Source organism: Tenrec ecaudatus, chromosome 10 (assembly GCF_050624435.1).
Source record: "Tenrec ecaudatus isolate mTenEca1 chromosome 10, mTenEca1.hap1, whole genome shotgun sequence".
Lineage (NCBI taxonomy): Eukaryota > Metazoa > Chordata > Mammalia > Afrosoricida > Tenrecidae > Tenrec > Tenrec ecaudatus.
In genome coordinates this window covers 103,520,386-103,546,737 of record NC_134539.1, presented here as the reverse complement: position 1 = coordinate 103,546,737, position 26,352 = coordinate 103,520,386, and the positions used below count along the sequence as shown (strand labels likewise).

Sequence of the window (26,352 nt, the reverse complement as noted above, 5' to 3'; positions counted from 1 at the left end):
CTTGTTAGGGCCTTCCTCATCATAAGGATTTCAGAATGCTTGACCTGAGAACACTTCCACATGACGGAGGGAAATGCTAATGGCGTCCGAATCCACGCAGCCCGCATTCATTGCACCTGTTGCGTGGTAAGGGCGCTGTGCACGGCAGCCCACCGGCTCTGTGTAAGGCACTGTGCCGCTGACAGTAGCATCCACTCTTCCAGGGGACAGGATCCGCTCCCACCCAATCATGTGGCCGGGAATTGGTTACAAAAAGGCCACCTCAAATATATATGGACCAGTCGATGAGTCGTTTCTGGGTTGGGTCCTTTTAAATCTGAAAGACTTGTGCGAACGTGTGTGCATGCGCATTTAGTTACTAAAATATCGACCCCCTGTCCATTTGCAATACACAAATGAAAAGTGCCTACAAGCTGGTAAAATATATTTTATTTGTTCATACAAAGAAATAGTATGAATTACCAGAATTTCATTTTCCTAGAAACATTTCTCTGTGTAAAATTAATTTGTGTTATAGATATAGGACAAAATACTTGATTTAATTTTTTTTTACATATTGGCTATTCTAACATCCAAGTTATAGAAAGACACACTGCTAGGATTTGCACAGTATTTTATATTACTGGGCTGCTGAATGAAACTCAGTCATAAATTAATGTTATGAAAGTGATAAAAAAAATCTAACCACACCTTTACATTTTATGGATCATCCTTGATGAACTAAACAGAAAAACAGCATTGACTTCTGTGCCAACATTTGGGATCCACACCAAGTGTTTCCAGTTTACTCGAACCTTCCATTTTCTCTCTGGCAAAGATAAATGTGGCAGGAACGGAAATTGTTTCTCCAAAAGGATTAAAAATGACCCCCCCCTCCAAGGGACTCCCATGAAGAAGACATTCTCCTCCTCCGTCATCAGCATCAATATTTATTATGAAGTCACTCAACCTACAATGCCTTCCTAAGGGCCACTTACCAAGTTAACCCACGAATGTACAAACTCAAAGGAAACCCATGACAAATAGGAACCATAAAGACCTCCAATTCTTAAAAGATATTTCCACGAAGAACCCAACACACCTGGTAGGGATAAACAGCTACCATGAGTACCAGGGCATTACCTGTAAGCTGAGACAAGTGCTCGGCAAACTTGCCAACACATGGAAAATGGTATTTGTCTTCTAGCAGCTAACATGTGAAGCTGGGGGGCTTTTCAGAATACAAGGACAGGGGGTGGGGGAGAAAAACCCAAGAGCTCAATTGTAGGTGTTGCATAACTTCTCCAGGAGCTTTCCAGAAGCGAAGCTTCTACTTGCTGTCACATGATGCGTATACTGCGCTCTCAGAACGAGTCCGAGAGAACTCAGCCAGCAGGTCCTTCTGAGGGAAGACAGGATACTTGATTATTTGTATTACCCAGAGGCATTTGTGTGAGCCCATCCGTGCTAATTATGGACAGCTGTTGGGATTCAAGGACTTGACCCAGAAGAGAATTTTGACCCAATTCAGTGTTCATGACTAAAATGATCCTTCCTCTAGCTGAACATTTCCTGTTTCCGTTTTACTAAAGTCAAAGAACAAACAACTCCACCAAAAATTGTCAGCTTGGGAGGAGGGCAGGCCGCTGAGGGAAAGGACCAGCTCTTGCCTGGCTTCCCTACTGCTTTGTGCCCTGCCCTGTCCTTCATGTTTATTTCTCTGTCATTCTTCATCCAGAGCTGCTGCAGCGGGTGGTGGGCAAGGTCAGAAAGTGGGCATGGCAGGGGGAGCAGATCCTCCAGAATCGAACCCCACCCTGAGAGCTTTGCTGCTCAGCATAAACTAGCTGGATCTGGACTAAAACTTGGGAGGCCACACAAGCCAGCTTGTCAACAAGACATCTCAGATGAACTTATCAAAATGAATTACTTTTGGTTTTGGTTTTTCATCTAACATCATAGGTTCCCAGATTTACTTGGCCTACCCCAACCCTGTGCGTGTGTGTGTGTGTGTGTGTGTGTGTGTGTGTACTTAGCACCATCCCTTGGCAATGAAAAGCTTTTGTACTATATCCCTGATGTGGGATAAAGTGTAGGTATCTGCTATTACAGCCCTCCTAGGTCACTGCAGCACCCCCTGGTGGGGAGTGGCAATATCACTCACTTTGGGAAACTGTCTTACACTAAGAAGTGCATAATGTTCCAAGGTTCCTTTGTAAATGCTAACAACCCGACTATTCTGACAAGATGCATATCTTTCCACCTATTCTTTAATGAAATTTTTTATACCCATTCTGGCTTAAAAACCAAGGACAGGTTGAATATGTCATTATGTTTATGGTACTGCTGCATTGTTATCAACTGCCAATAGCCAGTTATTATCCACGATCCCCCTATTGGTCTCTCAGCAGAGAAGTATGAGGAGATCCTTCTGCACCAGAAATAACACTGTTGCCAATGCCCCTGCCAGGAACTGGCTAACGCAAGGCATTGTTTCACATGTGCCAGGCTCAAGGGCTTATACATACCAAGGAGCCAGCTTTCCCCACGCACCTTCACAAGGGCCACTTCTCGTTCTTGGCTACATACCATGTTGTCATTCTGAGATGAGCTAGGGTTCCCAGAGGGGGCTTCCCATATCAGACAGATGAAGTTCCATTGAGCTCATCTTCTGCCAGCCCACCTGTCATGGTGGCAAAATTTGTTTTGCTCCCCCACTGAGGCTGTCACTTATTGTGATGTGCCCGGCACAGGCTGGCCCTTTCTCCAGCAGCATGTGGGAGATGCTGATGGTGAGGGATGCACCAGACCCCCTTGGATGTTGACACCCAGCACCTTTGCTTTGTGCCAGAGACTCTATGAGCCTGTGGCGCTCTTTGGTGTGTCAAAGGAGAACTGTCTTCCCAGAGAATGGAACACAGCGGGCTCTTGGGCAAACAAGAGATCACAGAGAGAATGCTGATCTAGAAATAACTAGGCGAAGCACCCGAGCACTCACATCGGTGGTCTGGAAGTGAGGGGGCTCACATTTACAACACACTTCCAGCTTATACATGTATCAGAGGATGGGCAGAAGAAGACCACCCTTCAGAAGCTAGAGTGGAAGGGCATGTAGCTGGATGCCCCCCACCCCAGGGGTATATCCCCGTGTCCCTGCCAATGCAGTGCCTTCCCCGCATGCGGAGAGAACTTGAACACACACCTAGCTCTGTGGTTTGGCATCTCCCTCCTTGGGAAAGATGCCCCGGGGACCAACGAGGAACCTGCTACATGAGCCACAACCTGCAAAGCACAGCTGCTTGGAGGCAGCTCAGAGCTCCGCCAAGGTTCACGGGGCAGGAGGAGCAATGGAAGCAAGACTCCGAGACCCACGGCCCAAGGAGCAGAAGGCAAGTGAAGGATCCAGATGCTGACCAGAAGGCGAATACCCGTAACAACAAAAATCTCAGAGTTGTGCTTTTTCTTCCTGTGGAATAGAATGGGTAGGAGGGACGGGGAAGCACCATCGATTGTGAGGCCAAGAAGAAAATGTCAGAGTTAACCACTTTGGAATGTTAACAGATCATGAAGCTAACTCTCTAAAGAGTGTGGCTAGGCAGCTTAGTGAATTAATTGCTTATGAACTAAAAATAAATTACTATAAAATAGATTTCTGTACATTTTACATACATATAATCTCTCTCAATATATAAGCCACGTGGTAAGTTACACATCCTGAATCTGTTTGCTCAGTTCCAGCCAAAGTCGTGCCCAGTCATCTGGTAGAACTTGAGGTTGAAGGGCCGGTAGAAGTCGCGCAGCCGCTGCACCACCTCGGGGTCAATCTCGGGGTGGGTCCTGCCCTTGGTCTTGCCCAGGCAGTGGGGCTTGCTGCTGCCCTCGGCCTTCTTGAGGCAGGGGAAGCCCTTGGTCTTGTTGAAGTAGAAGTGCTTGTCCGTGATGATCCTCTTGAGGCCCAGGAAGTCCTGCACGCGCCCCAGCTCGCCGGCCGGGTCCCGGATCAGCCGCTCCCCGCTCACGAAGAGCAGCTGGCGCAGCGGGAAGTGTCCCAGCCAGTGCTCCAGGTGCTTGGCGTACAGGCCGATCTGGATGGCGCTCCAGGACGTGTCGATGAGGCCGGTCGTGCGGTTCCGGAAGGTCAGGCTCTCGAACGTAGGGATGTCCGGCCGTTTGGAGAGCGTCTGCGTGTAGTCCGAGATGGCTCTGGTGACGGGGTCCCGCACCACCACGATGAGCTTGGTGTCCTTGGACATGGCCGAGATGCGCGCCGGCGCCTCGCGCGTCACGAAGTAGCTGGGCGTCTTCTCCATGGTGATCTGCCCGTCCAGGGTCCGGGGCATCAGGTCCCTGTGCAAAAAGGGGAACAAACCAAGCTCAGGTGAGAAGGCCACACGTCCCAATGCCAACACTCTACTTCTTAGCGATAAAACCGTTGCCAGTGAGTTGACACCGGCCCTTGGCAATCCATGTGGGTCAGGGAAGACCTGTGCTCCAGGGACAGATTTTCCCGTTGTGTGTGGCGCACCAGGCCTTTCTTTCATCTGAAGCACCTTTGGGTGGACCAGAACCACCAACCTTTCGATTATCTGCCCATTAACTATTGGTACCACGCAGGAAGGGCACTCCTTTATTACTGGGGACAATTGTGCACACATGCACAACCACACACCACGTTTTAGAGCTTAAAGGTACTTCGACATTCGGGGCCAGGAGCTATCCACCTGAAATGGGCGGGCCTCTTTCTCCAGGGTGTCAACAGAACAAGACATGTTTCTCCAAGAGGCTGCTGTGGGTCTTACCTTTTCCTTATTTCCCAGGGGACCCACATTTTAAAGAGCGCTGCTGACAGAGGGGCCCCACACATGTGATGTCAAACTACATCGTTGTTTTGCTTCCCTGCACTTGTGTGTTTTCTTCGCAAGTCACAGCACCCGGAGTGCCTGGACACTTGCCTATGAGTGCTCTCTAGCCTGCCTTCAAACACGGGGGAGCCTGTGCCTGGACACTGGAAGCAAGCATCTCTCAGAACGTTTATCATGATAACTCCCGAGCGCAGCCAACCAGGTTAGAGCCACAGGAAACAACACGAAACAAAAACAAGAGAAATCAGATGACACCCAAACACCCAGAAGACATCAATGACATGAGACTCAGTCCCAGGGGTTTCAAAAAACGTCATGGAGTCCACTCAAGAAAAGAAAAAGAGAACTGCATTTGTATGAGATCTACCAAAGCATTCATTTAAACCACACCAGCCCTGCTGGCATCGGAGGCACACACTGGGCTTCTCATGGCAAGGGCGGCAGCCATTCGAACTTTATAGCCTTGCCAACGGCCTGTCTGCAGAAGATGACTAAGAACATTTTCCTAGCACCGAGAGGGCTGCTTGAGAGCAAGCTGGAGCTTTCTGCTCCCGTACAGAGAGAGTCACCGTCTTGGAGAGCCACGGGGCCAGTTCTACCCGGTTTCTATGGATTGGCATCGGCTCGATGGCCATGAGTTTGGTTTTGGGGTCCATCTGCCAATGCTGACTTTGCAATGCTGTCTCATAACAAGGCTATTCACATCCCTGAACAGTGGTCAGCGGGCACTCACCAGAGGCTTATGTGGGGACCCTGCAAGTGGATTTGGGGCTTCCACTGTCATCCATAGCCTTCTACAAACCAGGTGTTCACAATTTAAGCTCTGATCTTATTCCCTCCTTTGAACTTGGGCTTTATTCAAATGGCTGGGTTTTTGTTTTGTTTTAGAAGTAGATCATGGGGCTTGTCTTCTAAAGTACTGCCAGGTAGACTTGAACCATCAACCTTTCAGTTAGCAGGAAGCACTTAAACCATTTGTACCCTTCCAGAGCCTATCAGACATTCCATGGAGAAGGTTCAAGAAACACTTGCCTAGACTAGAGGACAGAGAACCCACGCTTGTGCTTCTACCCCATCAGTCACTTGTTACCTTAAGAATGCAGAGAAGGGGCGTGCCTAGAACCCCCATGGACAAAGGTGGATTCCCTCAAGCTCATTGCCATGGCATTCATTCTGCCATCTCTGATTCCTACAAGGGAAAGTCATGAGGCTCCTTGAGTGATTTCCCACACATCTGTGCATCCTCCACACCCCTCAGAATGGTCAAGCACAATTTGCTCACAGCTCAGGGAATCCTTTCTTGGGATTGAGAAGGCTTTGCCTTTGGACGTGGGTTCAGTGTGGCTCTCCCGTGTCTTTGGAGTCCCCAGGAGGACTGCTTACTGAAAATATGTATATCTAGGCACCTCAGAAGAAAGACCTGGTGAACTACGTCTTAGAAACCCAGCTAGTGAGCACAGCTGTACTCTCTCACACAGAGGGCTGCCGTGAGTTGGCACTGACTGGGCAGCAGCGATGTTTTATTGCGTGCTTTCATCTCCACAAGGAGCAGCTTAGCTGTTTACTGCACTCCCATTAGGCTTTCCCTTAAGGATGTTGAGGAAAGGCAGGCAGCGAGGTTCAGAGGCTTTTCTGGACCCCAGGCAGGCTGAGCAGAATCCAGCATCCTGCTCCATTTCCTCTCTCAGGGGCCAAGTCTTCCGCTTTGCTCTTTTTGTGGGGGCGGAGCCAAGTGAGTGACAAGTCCCCAGTGTGTGAACCGTGCTTCCTTACAGCCATGCCAAAGTCCTGTCGACAGAAGATAATGGAGAACATTCTCCTAGCACGGCGAGGGAGCAGGCTCCGGCTGAGCTGTGTGCACACATTGGCTTCACTGACAAGGACGGCACAATGGCAATGTGTGGCGGAACACATGGAAGCAGAGCACATGACCATCAAGGGTCACTCACCTGGTGAACAGCAGGGCTGAGGGGCCAGCCTGACTCTAACACCTACTTCCTGCTATGGCCTGGAGGAACTCTGGATGCCGGTATGCCCTGGATTTTGGTGATACTGCTTTGATTCCAAGTCTGAGCCCCTTGGTTGCCTGACTGCAGCTGGTTGAGCACAGGAAGAAAACCTGCAATGTATCTGTAGCCGATGTTGCAGCTGTCTCATGGACTGCAAGCTCAGTTGAGTGCCAGGGCTCTTTCTAATCAGCACATTAGCCTGATGATGCTCCAACACTAATCTAAGTGGCTAATAGGCAAAGTGGGTCAATCCAGGTTTAGTGCCAGCCTGGTGTGGCTCCAGGGCCCCCAAGGAAGTCTTCTTTGAGGGAGACATAATCCCCCTGTAAGTCTCTGCTGGCTGGGTCTGGAGAGAAGGCACTCTCTCCAGAGAACTGCCTTATCTGGCTTCCGTGATAAACAATTTATATCATCATTTCTATAAATGTGCTCAGGAGAGGAGTTGTGGTCTCAGTAGATCAGGGCTGGCTTTCCATTGGAAGTTTAGAATGTCCTGCTGAGAGGTAAATATTTAGCTTGACTCATGAGGAAATGGGCTTTTGTTATTCCTGTGCCCAGGTGGGAATAAACTAGAAACCACTAACCACCGGTTAATGGAAGCGTGCAGATTGGAGAGCAACATGCAGCATTACGTGAGGTGACCTGTCTTGTTTATGCGCCAGTGAGGACACACGCTATCTCTTTGGGTCCTACCACATGCTGAGCATGGAGGAAGGTGTGGCTTGAGCCGCAGTCTCAGAAACCCAAAGGCACGGTTCTACCCTGTCCCAGAGTCGCTATGAGTGGCAATCCACTCAATGGCAGAGTCTGGTTCTTGGTTTTATGTGCTTTCATGATGATGACGTTGACAGCTAAAATTTATTAATCAGGATGTACGTCCATCGTGATTACTACTTGTTTGAATCCTCATTAAACTTGCACCAGCTAGATATGATGATTTGTGTGTGTGTGTGTGTGTGTGTGTGTGTTAAGGCCAAAATAGTTTAAAAGGTGTTACCGATGGTCCCTGGTCATATCGGCTCAATTCATGCACCTTTTCATTTTGTCTAGGTCTCAGCAAGTGACGCTGGTGGGGTCGAGCTGGGGGCATCATGGCCTGCAGCCAGTGCGTGCCTTCTCATTTGATCTCCCTTTGAGCCATTTTAAAGTCATTTCCTTCTTCACATTTTCTGCTTTCTTTTCAGATTGAGGCTTTCCCGTGTTCTACCTGCTCACTGTGATTAGCTTTTTGTTTGTTTGCTTCCTGTTTGTATTTTGCATGGTTTTCTGTAGATGAAACCCAGAACAAGTAGCTCTGTAGAGGCAGCGGCTGCTTTGCTAATGAGCTAGGGACTTAGCCAGGGAGGATGAGCCCTAGTAGGGAGTGAGCAGCAATGAGAAGGAGAAGAAAGTGTTCTGAACTTGATTGTGGTGATGATTACACAAATCTTCTTAATGTGATTGAATGAATAAATTGTATGATATATGAAGTATATGTCAATCAAACTCTTCAAACTAGCAGCTCTTGAAAACCCTGCGGAGGACACTTCTACGCTGACATTGTACCCATTGACAACTGATAATGGGGGCCCTCTCCTTAGGCAGCCAGAACACATCTGGCAGACACTGGGCTCTCAGGACAGCCCTGTGTGTAGCCACCAAGTGGGGAATCCAGTCATTGGGAAGACCAGGCCATTACAACTAAATCTCAAGCCTCCTCTTGAGCTGCTGTTCCCCTACCTCTGCCACTTTCCTGGAGCCAAGTCCTTTTCATGTGCTTGTGGGTCCACTTTCCCAGGCAGAGCAATGTTCTACCTGTCGTTGGGCCTGGCCAGGTGTTCTTGAGCTCATATTCTGAAGCCTCCCTGGATACAGCAGTGGTTCATGGATCGAAGAAAGGATGAGGGGGTGACCTCAGGCAAGACTCTCATCAGGGCCCCACGTGCCCTCCCCAGCTGCCCCAGCAGCTGCCCAGCCCCAGGCTGGCCTGGTGAGCAAACACATTACACAGGATAATTGGTCTACTCATTATGAAAGCTAGTTTCTCAAACCAATCATCACAACTCATAATTATGTAGTGTTTAGAGCTTGCAAGGACACTGTCACATGCATTATCTGATTGGTGCGCCCCCAAGCAGGCTCTGCAGCAGGTATTGCTATCGTCATTGGATGGAGGAAGAAACTGAGGCTGAAAGAGAACCTTCGCTCCTGTCTCATTAAGGGGATTAAGAAACAGAGCCAAGACACCCAGGTCCCCTCCCTCAGAGCCCTCAGACCGACATTTGTATTTGTCTCTCTCTTATCAGAGATCGGGATTGGAATAAGTGGGTATTTCGGTGCTAGAATGAGGTGGCTGCTGATAGTCATTGTTCAGAGGTGAGTCAGAGTTTTAAACTGTAAACCTCTGGTTCACCTTCTCCTACTTGGAGCTGCAGCTATGGGGCAGGAACGCTGCCATCCGCTGCAGCACCTCCCCTCCCCCTGCCCCCTCACTCCCTACCCCCAGAAGCTCAGCCACACTGTCCCCACCCCCAGTCCCTTGTGGTAGAAGGGCCGCCTCTGTGACAAACTGATGAGAAGCTGATGAGCAGCATCTCCGGTCTAAGCCTGTTATTGCTCGCTGTCGCCCAGTGAGCACAACAGGGCTAAACAGCGCCCAGGTCTGCGCCATCCCCCTGATAACCTGTCCCATGGACTGTGTGACCCACTGTGTGGAGTCACGGGCTGATTTTCAGAATAGACTGCCAGGTCTTTCTTCTGAGTCTATCTTGGTCTGGAAGCTTCAGTGGAGCCTGCACCACAGCAGCATGTGAGCCTCCGTGACAAACGGGTGGTGGCTGTGCCTGAGGGGCGCTATGACTGAACTCCGCTCCCCCAGGTGGAAGGCAAACCACCTGCCATGAGTCAGCACCCGGGAGCAGCAGTGACCCAGGAGGAGGAGCCGGGACACCAGAAAGGGTTGAGTCCATCTTCAAGAAAGCTCGGCACCACCCCTACGGCTGTGAGTTGCCGCCCTGGGTATACACGAGGGCCACCCAGGCTGCTTGGAACAAGACTAGAGCCTGCCCTGCACCCCAGACTAGCTGAATCAGGTGGGGCCCCGCCACTCACATGCTATAGATTTCCTTAATGGGCAGCTGGGACTGACAACCACCATTCTGAGGCGTCTGCAGGCCCAGAGCCCAAAGTGTGGTTTGGGAATTGACTCCACTGGTGTCCTTCTGCACCTGGTGGGGACAGTGTGCTGGGTACAGAAGCCACCACAGTGAAAAGGCAAAACACAGTGAACCAGACAGAAAGTCACTCAGCTAATCCACAATTTGTTGCTTGCACCAAAGGGCTGGAGTTACTGGCTACAACTCACGGTCAATTCCAACTCACACAGGCCTGTATAATGCCTCCAGCATGGGAAGGAGACTAACTGGAGCATCTAGTTCTTACACCGTCAGACATCTGCTGACGGATCTGTCACGAGCAGAAGCGTGGCGGGTATGCAGGTGAAGAGCAGCGCTCGGCCCCGATTCTCTGACTTCTGCTTTTGCCGAGTGCCATCGATTAAAATGAAAGGAAATTCTCCTCTTCCGAACTCCTGCGAGGGGGTTTCCTGGGGGAGACCATCACTGTGTGGCTCCAACAGGCTGTGCAACTGAACCCAGGATATGTGTTCCTCCGTATGTGTCATTGTCCACCAACAGAGCACATGAATATGAAAAATAAAGTCCAACTTCTAAAAAGCCAGAGAAGCTTCAGAGCCTTAAAAGCCCGCCGGAGTCCTTACCCACCAGACTTAAACACTGGTCTGAGTGGCTATCACAAGAGGAGAAATAAAGGTGAAACTGACTTGGACTCTTAGCCTGGCTTTCCTCTCCCCAGACTAGAGAGGTTGGCTGAGAGGTGAGCCGGCAACCTGCTGCCATAGGCTGCTGTGGTCTTTGGTGAAACAGAGCATACAGCATCCCCGTTCTGCTTGGGGCTCTTATATATTACTGCTAAAAGCAGAAAATTGAATGCATAGCTTTATGCTCACCAACAGAGGAATGAGTAAACAAATTTGTATGCATATAATAAATATAAGTGTTCAACCATAGAGAGAAATGAGGTTCTGATACATGCCAGGACATGGATGAACCTGGAAAGTATTATGCTGAGTGAAATGGGCTCAAATGGACAAATATTGTCTGAGTCCTCCTCTGAGATAGTTTATTGTGCCAGCCTGGCCGATAAACACATGTGAGATTAATCGAAGGGCGGAGACATAAATGGCTCTGCGAGCCTTGCCTTTCTTGTCTCTTGCTATTTGACCATCGGACCAGTGTGTGGCTACCTTGCTTGTTCTGTGCCTCAATTTGCAAGCTACATTATCTGTGGGACACCTAACCTGTGGAGTGTGTTGCTGTAATTTGAGGTCCTTTAAGACCTGCTTCGCCACACAATTGGAATTTACATCTCTTGAGCTGGGGACTGACTGTTGGTGACCTGGCTGACTGTTGGTGATCTGCCTTGCTATTTGCTGCCTGTGCTGGAATAGCCTGAATCTCTCTACAGAGGACTACCTGGCAGCCCTCAAGACTTTGAAGGACTGCCAGTGTCTCACAACTATCTAACACATTTGAATTGTACTGAGCCATTTGTATTGCTTTATAATTTAACTGTTTATTTCTTGTGTTAGCTATCTATCTGTATATAATTTAACTGTTCATTTCTTGTGTTATATATCTAATTATTAGCAATCTGGTTTTGCCTTTCTAGAGAACCCTGTCTAACACTACTCTATCCTGTGGGGTCAATAGGAGCATGAATTGACTCCACAGCAGTGGGCTGGGTTTGGATTTCCTATTGGCCGAACAATTTGGAAATGGATGATGGGGAAGGTTGCATGACATGGTGAATGTAATTAATGCCACTGAACTGCATACGGGAGAAGGACTGAAATGGCAAACACCGTGTTATACTGCACCAAGCGGATCGCGGCCCAAGCGTAACCACCATACGTGGTAAAAAGCACTCTTCGCGTCATCCAGTGAATTTTCGGAGATTCATAGATTTGTGCGACCACCGCCTCTACCACTCCCCCCAATTCTTCTTCCAAGTGTGGTCCCCAGGACAAGCCCTTCTGCAAATGGCTGATGAGGAGTTGCCACCAAGCCAGCCTTCACTCCATGGTGGCCACATGTACAATGGTGAAAGGCTGCCCGCTCCTGTACCCCCTCCTGATCACTGCCGGGGCGGGGGGGAGGGGGGAGTGTCATTGTGCTCCACAAGGTTTCACCTGACTGACTTTTGGAAGTACAAGGATGCCTTAAACAGTGGGGTTCCGGCCCCCTCCCACCGTAGATCACCAGGCCTTTCTTCTGAGGTGCCTCTGGGTAGATACTAAACTCCAGCTGAGCCTGTTAACAGCTGAGTCTGTTCGCCATTTACAAAAAAAACAGAGATCCCAGTAAACTTCAAGGGGTGCCCTAAAATTTTAAGCGTGTTTAGGTTATGACCATGTAACTTTAAAAATTCTTAAAGGGTTAACATGACACAGGGTTAATATCACACTTTCTGCCCTGGAAATTTTGTTGAAACCACTTGGTGAACAGGTCTCTACAGCCTCATCTGGTACAACTGGGGCTGCTGCAAGCCCCTACCTCATTTGCTCCTGTCCTAGGCAGTGCAGCCTGCCTAATGCCCTCCTAGGGAAGGAAATGGGGGATGGGGGTGGGGGGGGGAGGAACAGAGGGGAGTGCAGGAAGACCTGAGCAGTGGGAGCTCAGTGCTTTATGTGGGCTGTACATTCACTGGCCCAGTCACCCCAATCTCCCCGTCACAGAGAGGTGGGTGAGATTCACTCGGAAGGCAACCCTGAAAGCGATGAAGGAGAGGCTGCAGCCTTTTAGATAAGGGGGGATGTGGTGTGTGTGTGTGAAGCAGGGGAGGAAGACACCACTTCCAATAACAAACTTCAAAGCTGCCAGACTAGTGAGAGGCAGGAGCAGGTTGGGGGGGGGGGGTGTCCTTGGGCTTTCTGTCTGGAGCATTCTCAAAGACAAGCCAGGGAGAAGAGAAAGAATCCTCTCCACACTGTTGCCATGTGGGCGACTGGATTTTCTGTACTAGAAATCAGGCCTAGCCACTAGTTACCACGATCTAGTTGCTGTTGCATTTTGACTCGGACTCGGACTGACCGCAGTGGCTCAACTCCACCGCATTTCCGATGGCCCCTTGTCCCAACAGGGGTCTCCAGGCCTGTTGTGCACCCAGAGATGTTCTCTGGGTGGACCCGAACCTTTCAGTGAGCAGCTGAGGGAAGATAACCGCGTATGCCACTTGGGGACCCTGAAGGCCAAAGGACCAACAGCCCGAACTAGTCACCCCATTCTATAACCCCGAATTCCTTGCAGTCCTCCCACCTCATGACATGTCAAAGCCACAGAACTCCACCAGGGGTTCAAAAGGAAAGCTACAGTTTCTCCTCTCCCCTTTCTTCTCCTTCAGAAGGCTGAGAGGCCCAGGAACAGACCTCCTCAAATAATGAATAAGTAAAAGCTGCGGTCATGGAATCAATTCCGACTCTGCCTCACCTTTTCCTGCAGAGCAGCTGGTGAGTCCAAAGTGCTGAGCTTGTGGTTAGCTGCTGCGCACAGGGCATAACCAGGGCATAATCAGGGCTCCTGAACAAGACTGAGAACCGCCAACCAAACCCACTGCCACGGCCACTGGACTCAACAGCAACCGTCCGCACCGCCCTGGAAGTTACAAATCATGGGCAGGGAGGCGGCCCTGGAGGACCTCGCCTCCTCTTTCTCCAGCGGAGCAGCTGGTGGGTTTAAGGCGCCCACCTCCTGGTTAGCAGACCAACACTCAGGGGCCTGTCCAGGGATGAGAGAGGGGCTGTTTGTAGAAGACTTGACACTTGACGCGGACCCAGGGCCCGAGAAGAGAACTGTGATGTCATGCCACTGGTAAAGTCCTTCCAGAGAGGAGTTTGGGTCCCGGTTGTTTGGTGTGGGGCGGGCGGGTGGGAGGAAGAAGTTTATCAGCTCAATCACTCTCTACCGGAGCTTCCTTCCTCTCCAGGGAAGCCGCCAGGTCCGGCAGCGCCCAGTCCTTCAAAGGGATACATCTCCATAAATAATTCTCTCCATTTGGGGGAGAGGTTTGCATATCAAAGAACTCCTTGGGGAGAGTTTAAACTTTTTCAAACGAAATTGTAAATAGTCAGTGGCTTAGGATTTTAACAACCCTACCACCACCACCACCACTATAACCACCGGATGTGATGTAATTATTCATGACAAAGTTTGGTCTTTTTTTTTTTTTCGGGGGCGGGAGGGAGGGGCTTTCCTTTTCTGTTTTTGTGAAGGTAATGGGTAGAACCGAAGAAAAATAACAAAGGGTGGATTCCCCCAGCCCTCTCGGCCTCCTCCAGCCTTCTCTCGTCGGCCCCTCTCCCAGCCCCCAGCCCCACCGCCAGGATTTGGCCTCCATTGTCCTAGCATTTCAATACTGCTCAGAAAATGAAAAGCCTTTCAATGCCACAAGGGGGTGGGGCGCAAAAGAGCATCCCCACTCCTCGGGGTCAACTCAAGATCCCTTTCATTTTGGCAGGATCCTCCGTTATAGACCCCGCTTCACAAAGCGCACAAGTTCCTGATCCTGGAAAGGGCCGGGAGGGGGGCGGCGGCGGGAGGGTTTCCATGAAAAGCGAATAGCCTTTTGTGGCCCGCGCTCTCTAGGGCCCTGGCCGCGTTCAGTGGACCTCACTGTGTGCCGGGCGGAGGACAAACCATGTGAAATCAGAGTCACCAGTGTCCCCTTTCCTGAAAAACTAGTAGCAAGAGTGACTGGGGTGGGGGTGGGGGTACATTTTTTTTTTCTCCTGGGAAGCAGAGTTTTGAGAAAGTAAAAGCAGGCCAGCTAAGGCTGGGGCGGGGAGTGGTGTGGAGAGTTGGGGGGGCCTCCAGGTGCCCACTGGAAAAAGCGCTCTCTCCGAAGAATGGGCTGTCCAGTGGTCCACGGGCTAGGGATCCACTAGCCTTTGGCCCTAGGGGGTGGCCTCCAGGCCTGTACTACCCTGGCCACCAAGGTCCAGCCCCCAGCCAGTACACTGGCTTTCATCCTGCACAGGCTCCTCTGCCCAGTGAACCCCCTGCAGGCCCCAGGCTCACCCTAAGAAAAGCTGCCCTGGGAAACTGAAGTGCCAGTGTTTACAAACAGACCTTCACCCAGGAGCCTGGGAGGCACTGCACCCACCCCCAGTCAACAAAGAGTTGGGGAAATTCCTCCCCTTCTCCCACTGGGAAGGCGGCAAATGGACTGGCATTCCTACACCCTGAGGGCAAGCACCCCCCTTGGCATTGAGTTTTGGAAATGCAGAAGGGACACAGGACTCCAGGCAAGTCATTCAACTGCTCTCATTCCAGTTTCCCTGCCATCCAGTTCTGACTCATAGCAACCCCAAAGGCAAAGTATGTGTTTCTGAGGCATCTTGGTTGTTTGCTGTTAGGTGCCAGGCAAATAGTAAGTTCAACAGAAGGAAACCCTGCCCGGCCCTGTGACATTCTCACCTTTGTTCTTATGTTTGCTGAAAACTTCATGTGGTTTTGAACTGCTGACCTTGTGGTGAGCACCTCAACCCTTCACCCACTACGCTACCAGGGCTCCTGCACAGAATTTAAAGAATGGATTAACATGGTTTCATTCTGCTTGAAAATTCTCTCCTTCTCCCTCATCATTCCACCTCCTCTTAAAGCTGCGGGGGTAGGTGGGTGGGGGGTAAGGTACAAATTAAAACCAAACCCACTGCCATCAAGTGACTCTGTAGGACAGAGCAGAACGGCTCTTATTGAGACTGTAATTTTTACAAGAATAGACACCCTCATCTTTCTCCAGCAGAAAGTCTGGTGAGTTTGGAACCACTGACCTTGCAGTTAGCAGCCCAGTGCTTATCCCACGGGGCCACCGGGGCTCCTAATCATGAACATCAGATGCTGACAAACAGATAGCCTCCTGGTGGTTGAGGCTGCTACCACCGTTACCAGCATTCTGGTTTAGGGCACTGAGGGGTTTGAACTACCAACCTCTTGGTAGAACCCAATGCTTAACACATTGCACTGCTAGGACCTGTTAAAGGTATACATTAACCTTGTTGCCATTGAGTCCATTCCAACTCACAGCAACCCTATAGGACGGGAGACCTGCCCCTGTGTGTTTCCGTGACTAATTCTTTACAGGAGTCGAAAGCCCCATCTTTATTCTGAGCAGCAGCTGGTGGTTTCAAACTGGTGACCTTTCAGATCACAGCCCAACAGGTAACCACTTGGCAGGGGTTAAGTAGAGTCTACACAAACATTTGATGATTGAATGTATCAAAGGAACCCTGATTGGCACAAATGGTTAAACACTCACCTGCTAACCCAAAGATTAGCGGTTCAATTCTACCCAAGCAGCATTGCCTTCTACCTTAACACATGGAGATGCTGTGAGTCAGAATCAACTTTCCCTACAGCAACTACCACATAGAACCAAAGGAGTCCTGGTGGTGTACTGGTCAACCTTTGGACTGCTAACTGCAAGGTCAGCAGTTCAAAACCAACAGTCGCTCCTCGGGAGAAAGAAAGACAAGGTCCTGTAAGAGCCCACAATAAAATGATTTTTTTAAAATGCCCCTCAGGAGGTTGGTATAGGAAACACCTTCTCTCTAGGAGGAGCAGTTCAAATTGAGGTCAATGGCAAGTGTTCCCCAAACTAAAAACCCACTCGTTCTAAGACAGCCTGATTAGTAAAAGGAAAACCGGAGTTCAAGGTCAGGCTGTATGGCCTCCGTTAACTTACCTAACATCTTCATGCTCTCTTACCTCATTTGTAAAATGGGAAACATTTGTCCTGCCTATTGTATTTTACTTTTTAAGAAAAGAATTTGGAGGAGAGTCAACTGCAGTTTATAGATGATTAAGTTATAAGAATTGCAAAACTCTACTTTAACTGTGAGGTGAGATTAATCACACTCATAAGCCCAAACCAATTACCAGACTCTGACTCCTGATGCCTTGTGTGTGTGTGTGTGTGTGTGTGTGTGTGTGTGTGTGTGTGTGTGTGTGTGTGTGTGTAATGGTCTACATTGGGTTTCAGTGGCTGATGTAGATCGCCTTTCTTCCAAGGCACCTCTGGGTGGATGTCAACCTCGACACAATAACGAAAACTCCACTAAAGTGTCATGAAGTCAATTCTGACTCACAGCAACCCTGTAGGACAGGGGAGAACCATCCCTATGAGTTTCTGAAGCTGCGACGCTTTACAGGAATTGAAAGCCTCATCTTTCTCCTCTGGAGCGGCTGGTGGTTCTGAACTCCTGACCACATAGCCACGAGGCCATAACAGAGCATGTTAACCAGCGGTACTAACTGGGGATTCGAAGCACACGCCTATCCTTTTCCCTTCTCCTTTAGTGTGTGGCTGTCGATGAGAGGGAACTGCTAAGGAGAAAGACTCACCACGTCAATTCTTTTTTTTCTCCTTTTAATCATTTTATTGGGGGCTCATACAACTCTTATCACAATCCATCCATCCATCCATTGTGTCAAGCACATTTGTGCATTTGTCGCCATCATCATTCTCAAAACATTTGCTTTCTGCTTGAGCCCTTGGTATCAGCTCTTCATTTTCCCCCTCCCTCTCTGCTCCCCCTTCCCTCATGAACCCTTGATAATTTATAAATGATTATTTATTCCTAACTTACACTGTCTGACGTCTCCCTTCACCCACTTTTCTGTTGTCCATCTCCCAGAAAGGTTATAGGATGATCCTTGTAATTGGTCCCCCCTTTCCGCCCCACCTCCCCTCCACTCCACATCAGTTCATCAGCTCTTGAGATCAAAAGGATCATGTTAAAAAATATGTGACAGGGTCTGCATTCCCTGTAAGTCTTTACTTGGCTTGGGCAGGATCCCTTTTCCTTGGGCTTTTTGGTTCCCAGCAGGATGATAGAGACAACCAAACACTGGGCTCCTCCTAGGGTTGAACCCCCTGAACTGAGATGGCACATCCAGCCAGGGCAGCGAGAAGGCAGGCAGCTTTTGCTACAAACACGGCATTCTTGTGCAGGGCCTTGCCTGGCTTCCTCCTTCCGTCTCTAGTTTTTGCCTTTCTCCTGTCCTTCCTCATGACAGACCATAGGGCTCATGCCACAGCCAACCATGCTCAGTGTAGGGGAAGCAAGTGAAAAGGAACTCCCCAACATCTGGACCCAGATCTACATACCGACAACTTCATAGTATCTTTTGCCTTCTCCAAAAATCACTGGGTTAGGGGCGTTGCTGGCTCAGGATAGAATCACCACCTTCCACCCTACAGATCCTCTGCAGGAGAAAGACGGGCTCTCTACTCTCGGAAAGGGTTGGTCTTAGAAACTCCATGGGACAGTTCCACCATGTCCTACAGGGTCCCTATGAGTCACGTTTGACTCAATGGCAGAGAGCTTGAGTTTGGGATGCTGGAGATCCAGGTTCAATTCCCAGGCCAAAGCCTCTGTCAGAGGAGGCCTGCTATGACCCTGAGAAGATTCCAGCAGCCTTCCATGACAAGGAGGACCAGAAGAAGTTCCTGGTAGGCTTCCAGAAAACAGTTAAAATCACTTGTTTTAACTCTCAAAACAGTAGACAGTTAAGACCACTAGCAGCCTGATCTGAATCCAGTTGTGCCGAGGACATGGGACCGAGCAGTGCTTCATTCTGTCATCCGGTGATGCATCATGGCCAACTTGGCAGCAGCTCACGACAATAAGAACAACTGTGGGAACAGTCAGCAGCTGGGGGCCAGAGAAGTCCCAGGCAACTCTGAACTCGAGTGTGAGGCAATAGCTCCACCCAGCTCTCTGCTTCCTTTCCACTCAACAAACAGACGCTGTTTACAGTTAGCAACAGAAACCGCACACATATAAAGTCAGCCGGTTAAGCAACCTGGAGACACTAACTTAAGCTAAAATGAAGGGGAAATGTGTACAAATATACATCCCTTAGTTGGGGAGTATTTGGGAGAAAACTAGAAGGCCTCTTCCACCATCCCAGGGGGTGAATAAACTTAGAAAAAACTGCCAACAAGGGAAAAACTGCAACTTCTTTCCGTGTATCCTGATCGCCCTCAGGCAGGCTTCTTCAGGGCAGGTTTGTCTGTGTGCTTGAAGCTGGCCAAGAGGTGGCTCAAGAAAAGGACAGTGGACAGACCAGGGCCCATGGAAACCATCAATGAGCACCCCCTTTCTTCCACCAGTTTTAGAATGCTTGGCTCATGGGATATGGAAGTTTCCCTGAGTCAGTTTTCAGCAGGAGATGTCGTAAGCCAAATTTCCCCAAATTCTCTGCATGTCATTGTCTTGCTCAATCGGTTTGTCTAAAAGCTCCATTACTGCTCAGCAGATGATTATCAGCAGGGTCATTCAGGGGGGACAGGCTTCAATGGGGCTTCCAGACTCAGACAGATTGGGTAGAAAGCCTTGGTGATTTACTTCTGAAAATCAGCCATGACACCCCAAAGATCAGAGTAGAATATTGCCTGATACAGTGCTGGAAGATGTTGAAAGACAGTGAAAATACACGGTGGTGTCAACCATGGACTCAAGGATGGTACGGGACAGGGAAAATCTTTCCTTCTGTTGTGGGGTCCCCCTGAGTCAGAACTGACTCGAAGGCCGTGGAAAAACATCAGGATTTGTTACACTCCATGAGAACTTGGCTGGTACTGTTGTCTGACGGTTAAAATCTTAAAATAATAAAATCTCCAGCAACTATCCTGTGATTTAGACACAGCTTCCTCCACTCCCACCTCCCACAGGAACAAAACCGTAAGTCCCCACGAGATCAAATAGCTAAATGGTCAGTGAGAGAGCTGCTAAGAATTACCAGTGAGATTAGCCTTTTACCCTGCCCTGGGAAAAACTAACCCTCTAACTATTTTTAAGCATAGCGACAATTTCTAAGAACAAATGTTTGGTTAAATCCTATTGCCTTGCACGCTTTGTTTGGTGCTTGTTTGGACTGTGACTTTTAGATTTTATCTTCCCCAGAGATCCAAGTGGAGCATCCAACTGCCAGGCCCAGGAAGCATTGAGGGGTGGGAACAGGGGGTGGCTATGTTGAAAGAGTCAAGAAACAAATGAATGAAGGGACTAGAACTAGCAATGCTTAAAGCGAATGACTGGGGTGGGGGGGGAGTCACAATGCCAATAGGTAAAGAGAATTGGGGGCAATCAGGAGTAATAAATTAGCACATGGGTCAAATTTTAAAATGGGTGGTGATCTCAATATCCCAATGCCTTGGGAAGTTAATTCTGGAGCAACGTTTATGTATCATTGTACCCATTACGCTAAGTGACACAATTACATTAAGAGGCCATACTCATAAAGAAGGTCTTGAACTTGAATGCTCAGCAAAAGCAGAGAAGGGGCACGGCACACGATTAGTGGTCTTTATTTCACCTGGAAGACAGACAGTCGTGAGCCCATCTTTCTATTAAACTTTGGATGCCCTACTTCCGGTGGCCAGTAATAAACCCTGCCTTCTCTGTTCACACTAATAAATGGTTGCAGTTAATAACAATGAGAAAATTGGCTCTAATTAGCAGATTTATGTTAATTATTATTTTACTTACTATTTTGCTCTAATTATTTTTAAACTTAGTTTGCATTCCCAGGCACTCATGAAGTGATAGTAGGTTGAGATCCCACACGTGCCTCTACAAGGAAGTCAGATTAGAAATGTAATATTTAGCAAGGATGATCATGAAATCAGTGAGATGGCAATGATGTCTTGTTTTTATGGGTGACACAGGGGAGAGGGGATCATTCTTGCCCTTAAGGGGCTTACTGGTTTTCATGGAAGAGAAATCTCAGTCAGAAAGGCCACTCATAGATGAAACCAAACCAAACTCACTACCGGGCTCTTGCATACTGGAATAAACCCAAGCCAAACCCACTGCCATCCAATCCATTCCAATTCATAGTGACCTTCGTGGGGTTCTCAAGAAAGGGAGTCTTGCTGGGAGCAGGCAAACTCTTCATTCGCCCAGGAAGTGGCTGGTATGTTTCAATGACTCACCTAGCAGGTAGCAGCCCCCATCTCACCCTCAGTGCCACCAGGACTCCTTAGACTAGAACACATAGGTGGTCCCTAACCTAGGATGACAGGCATCCTCACAAGAAGAGAAGAGAGAGAACACAGGAGGAAGACAGCCAGATGACGAAAGAGGCAGGGATGGGAGCTGTACTGCAACACATCACGAGTGAGCTGGCCCACCGTCGGGTGGCTATGCGTCGGAATTGACACGCGGCACTTACCAACAACACAGGGTTGCTATGAGTCACAACCAACTCAGTGGCAGTGATTTTGGAGTTTTTGATGCCAGAAACTGGAAGAAACCAGGCAAGATCTTCCTTTAGAGCAGTGGTTCTCAACCTGTGGGTTGTCACCCTCAAACGACACTTTCACAGGGGTCACCTGATTCATAACAGCAGCAAAATGACAGTGATGAAGTAGCAATGAAAATAATTTTATGGTTGGGGGCAGTCACCACAATATGAGGAACGTTATTAAAGGGTCTCGGCATTAGGGTGGTTGAGAACCACTGCTCTAGAGCCTTTGGGGAAATGGCCTGGCAACAGCCTAAACCTGGACTTGCATCTCCCAGAAGCATATGGCTGTCTGCTGTTCTAAGCCACCACACCGTGGCACGTTGCTACCACCGTCCTGGGAAATGAATAACCCCAACCAGATGGCAAGCCACTTCCCCGGAGGCTGACAGAGGGCTTCTGTAATTTCTCTTACAGAAGCAGAGAATCTCGACTTTCTGCCATGGAGCAGCAGGTGGGTTTGAGCCTCTGATCTCACATTAGCAGTCCAAGACTTACCCAAGAGCCCCACCAGGGATAAGAAATGAATACAGAGAGTAAACCAGATGAGCTCCTGTAAAGGAAGCCCTTTCTGACCACCCCCGGGCCCTGCTTCAGAACGTGTCCACAGTCCTTACTGCCCTCTCCTGGCGACCACCTCAACACTCGCCCTGCAGACCACACAAGGTTATCACAAAATCTACCCAGCTGCTGAGTCCATCCCTGAGGGAGCTGAGGACTGAACCGTGTTTCATTGGCACCGAGACAAGATAGGTGTCTCCTGTAGCACTCGGAGTTTGCAGGGATGAAGGAGAACTGGACAAATATCCGACGTCGTGTAAGTTTCAGTGCCGAGGCAAGGAGAAGCCACATCGAATGTAGGGAGCAAGTGGCGTGAAAGGGGGATAGACGGTGTACTCAGGCTGCGACGAGCGCTGGGTGTGCAGACGGCTGTGGTTTAAAGGGGGAACCCTAATCCATTTTGAGTCTCTACATATTCAACCTCCATTGAGTTCTTTCTGACCATTGACCACCCCAGACTCCATGGGCGAAGCAGTGGGAATGGAAAAGAAAAGTAAGATCACAAGGAACCTCTGGTTTCTTAAGCAAGCTAGAGGGCGCGAGACCAAGGTGTTTGGAATCCATCGCCCCACTTACGTAGCTGCTCCCCACACATCCGCTCTGCAGCCACAGAGTTTGTGTTCGCCCCAGAAACTGGAGGCGTTAGGCTTTCCAGTCCCCCTGTGGAAGCCCTGGTGGTCCTGTGGTTAAGCACTGGGTTGCTAACTACAAGGTCAGCAGTTCGAAACAAACTCTCTCTCTGCGGGAGAGAGACTGGGCTTTCTATTCCTGTAAAGAGCTACTCTGTGGGACCTGAGCGCAGTGCGTTTCGGTTTTTGGTCCTCCTGCGAAAACAGACTGAAAGTTGAGAGACGGGGTTATAAATCATTCTCTGGGTCCATGAAGGAAGGTCAGCTCCGTGGGGCAATCCAACCAGAGACTGGACATCACAGTACGGCTGCCTCTCAGCAAATCTCTGCCGTGTTCGCCATCCCCTGACAAATGCAAAGAAAGGCCTTTAAGCTCCTACTTTCCCAAAGGAATCCATTTCCCGGTGCCGGGCTGGGCACACACAGCAGTAAACCCATAAGCAAACACCGGCCAGGAGAGAACAAGAGATGCTCGCTCCTGGCCCTCGTTAGCACGTTTGTGAAATTAATCAAGCTCTGAGGGCCAAGTTTGCCTGAGCTTGCTAACTGCACCTAGATTGACTTGTCAGAGAGCCCCCAGGACAAATGGAGGGCTCGCTGTTGGTTCCAAACAGAAATGGGCTTGTCAAAAGATCCCAACAGAATGTCGCCCTTTCCCCCTGCCAAAGAAGACCTGTGAGTCCCATTGAATGTTCTCCAGAGAGCAGGGTTCTTCAGTTGTGAGCCGTTACAAGGGGCTGGAGAAGTGGGGGTGTACCTTCCGTGCCCCTAAATGCACAAATGTACTGTCACATACATGGTATGCCCCAAATTATGTGCTGGAATCCTACCGCCTACGGCTCTGGAGAGGAGCCCTGGTGGCGGAGTGGGTTACCTGCTGGGCTGCTAACTGCATGGTCAGCAGTTCGAGACACCAGTCCTTCCACAGGAGAAAGACAAGGCTTTCTACTCCTGGAAGGAGTTCGGCTTGGAAACCCACAAGTTCTACCCTGTCCTACATGATCATGATGAATCATAACGATTCGACTCCATGGCAGCGAGTGTGTGACTGAGATGTTCTCTGGAAATTAAGTTTTCTCAGCTATGCTAATGAGACCATTTCATTGTGGGTGTGCCCTTAATATAATCCTATCTTCTTAATAATCAAAACCCACTGGCAGTAGATTGTGACTCATAGCAGCCTGATCATAGGGTTCTGATCTATAAATTATTACATGAGCACACAGCCTCCTTTAACCTCAGAGCAGTTCGTAGGTTTGAACCTTTAACCTTGGAGCTTAGGAACTTTGCCCCAACATCATGAGGAGCTCATCACACACAGACTAGCAAGGGGAAATGAGGAAGGCGGGTGCCAAGTGAGGACTGACAAGGAATCGAGGACTGCTGAGGGACTAGGGTCTTCTCTCTGTGCAGGCAGAGGGGGGACTTCACGTAGAGCCAGCACCCTGGATTTGGATTTCCCGCTTCCTAGACTGTGAGAAAACATCTTTCTGTTCCCACTTGCAGTATTTTTACAGCAGCAGCAGGAAACTAAGACGTACCAGAAAGGTACATGCACTGATCTCTGTATACAACTTCATTCGGTTCACAGACCCAGGAGACCCATCCAGGGATGCAGGGCACAGCAGTTGACATAGCCCCAATGCTCTCGTGCAGGCACTGGTTACTAACCTAACTGGTCTACTAACCAGTTAACTGGTCTGCTAACCCCCGAGCTTGGCTGAGCTGGTTTGTGCCAGGAGGTCAGTGTGAAGGGCAGCGTCGGCATGCATGTGAGGCTGGCATCACATTAGACCCGAGGAGCCATGCTAACCATTCCAAGTGCTTCGTCGGAGCTGCTGACAAAGGTGATCCGTGCTTCCAGTTGGTTAAGCATTGAAATGACGAGCTGGTGTAATAATGGATCTACGTGGCTTTTTGGAAAAACATCAAAAACAAGCCACTCAAACTCGCTGCTTGCTATCAGCTCGATTCTGACTCACAGCAACCCGATAAGGCAAGGGAGAACTGCCCTGGTGGGTTTCTGAGCCTGCAGCTCTTTACTGAGTTAGAAAGCCTCATCTTATTCCCTCTGAGTGGCTGGGGGTTTCAAACTGTTGACCTTGTGATGAGCACTCCAACATATGACCACTACGCCACCAGGGCTCCTAAAGACACCCAAGAACTGTCCATAGTAAAACCCAAAGTTCATACCACAGAAAGCAAGTCTGCCTCAGGGAGATAATAAATGTTGGTGGTAGCTCTTTCTGAGTGACCCTATGCGTCCCATAACGAAATGTTGACTGTCCCATGCCATCTTCACCATCACTTGAGTGTCCAAATCCACTGTTGAGGTCATAAGTGCCTTCCAACCTAGGGGCTGACTCATCTGCCAGCATCATCTCAGACAGCATAATGTTGTGGTTCACAGGGCTCTAATTGGCTAGTTTTCAGAAGCAAACCTCCAGGCTTTCCCTTTAGTCTGTCTTGGTCTGGAAGATCTAGTCCATCATGCTGGTATTGGAAATGCTGGTCGCCTAACTTCCAGCATTACAGCAACACAGCAGCCACTCCAGAAGGCCAAACTGACAAACAGGTGACAGAAAAGAGCAAACTGGCTTCCTTTTGTCACGGGATGGTTCTCTCTCCACCTTGGCTGTGACAGTGCCTCTTCCAAATGATAGTGTTTAGAACAAAGGAGGAGACACCCATGAGCTCATGGGAACAGCCCTCGAGCAAAGGCCCAGTCTCCTCCATTTCAAAGTTCCGGGGAGAAGGAGACTGAGAGGTGAGGCTTGGTGGCCCGAGATCAGAAATCAGGTGTGTATATACATATATACCCGAGTGGTGCAAATGGTTATATACCTAGCAACTGACCAAGAGGTTAGTGGGTCAGAGCTACCCAGGAGCACCTCAGAAAATGGCCTGGCAACTCAGCAACCCACATCTGAAACATCAGTCTTGAAAACCCAGGGGGAGTGTATTTCTACTCTAGCACCCAAGGGGGGTACCGTGTGTGTGTGTGTGTGTTTAAAAGTGGGTGTCTTGTACTTCTGTCTTGTGCCTTTCTTTTGGTTCATTTTCCACTCATCCCAACTAAGAGCATGGATCACAAAATAGCAAACCATCCGATCAGCCTCTCCAATCCATCGCCTTTCTTCCTCTGACACAATTCCTATCCCATCCTGCTGGTGTCCGCTCTCGCTTTTTCACCATGCCTGTCAGCGTTCTGTGTAGGAAGGGAACACTGGCCCCGGGATACACGGGACCGAGCTGAAGTGCTCGCCACTGCTCGCCACAAAGGCGCGCCTGATGACTCGAGCCAGCTGGGATGAAGGAAAGAAGGGGAATCTCACCAGCTGCTAGGAGCCAGAGAGATGTGCTCCAGTTATCACCTCTGCTAGCCAATTCCCCGTAAACCAGCGGCTCTCGACCTATGGGTCCTAAACCCTTTGGGGGTCGAACAACCCTTTCATGGGGTCGCCTGATTTACAACAGTAGCAAAATGACAGTTATGAAGTAGCAATGCAAATAATGTTATGGTTGGGGGTCACCACCCCATGAAGAACTGTGTGAAAGGGTCACACAGCATTAGGAAGGTTGAGAACTCCTTTAAACAGACAAGGTGTGCAGAAGAAAATCCCAAGGCTTCTCGGCGTCCGCAGGCCAGAAGCCACAGCCCATTCCATCCTTCCAGAAGGGGAGAGACATGAGGCCGTGCCAGGCTGAACAAGCCTCTCACACCACGAAACAAACAGGTTAATAAATTAGAACTGTTAAGCCACTGAGCCGAAGAGCAAGGATCAATCCAATCGGCTGCCTCCTCCTCTAGCTCATTAACTGTTTGAGATTACCATCACACGGGGAGTAGCCTCTCTGCGGGAAATTAAATTAGCCTAGCTATAAACCAGGCATGCAGAGTGGGAGATGTCTGGTGAGCCATCCTGGAAACAAAACAAAACACAAA

The 26,352-nt window shown here is 49.4% G+C and overlaps 1 protein-coding gene across 1 annotated transcript in view; it reads right to left on the bottom strand.

Annotated features, from left to right (window-relative positions):
• Positions 1-499: 499 nt before the first annotated feature.
• LOC142459476 (heparan sulfate glucosamine 3-O-sulfotransferase 3B1) overlaps positions 500-26,352 on the bottom strand; it is a 50,964-nt gene continuing 25,111 nt past the window's right edge. The window contains exon 2 of the mRNA XM_075561086.1: positions 500-4,326. Within this exon, the coding sequence (XP_075417201.1) occupies positions 3,708-4,326 (619 nt within the window). The 3' untranslated portion in view covers positions 500-3,707. The remainder of the gene's footprint in view (positions 4,327-26,352) is intronic.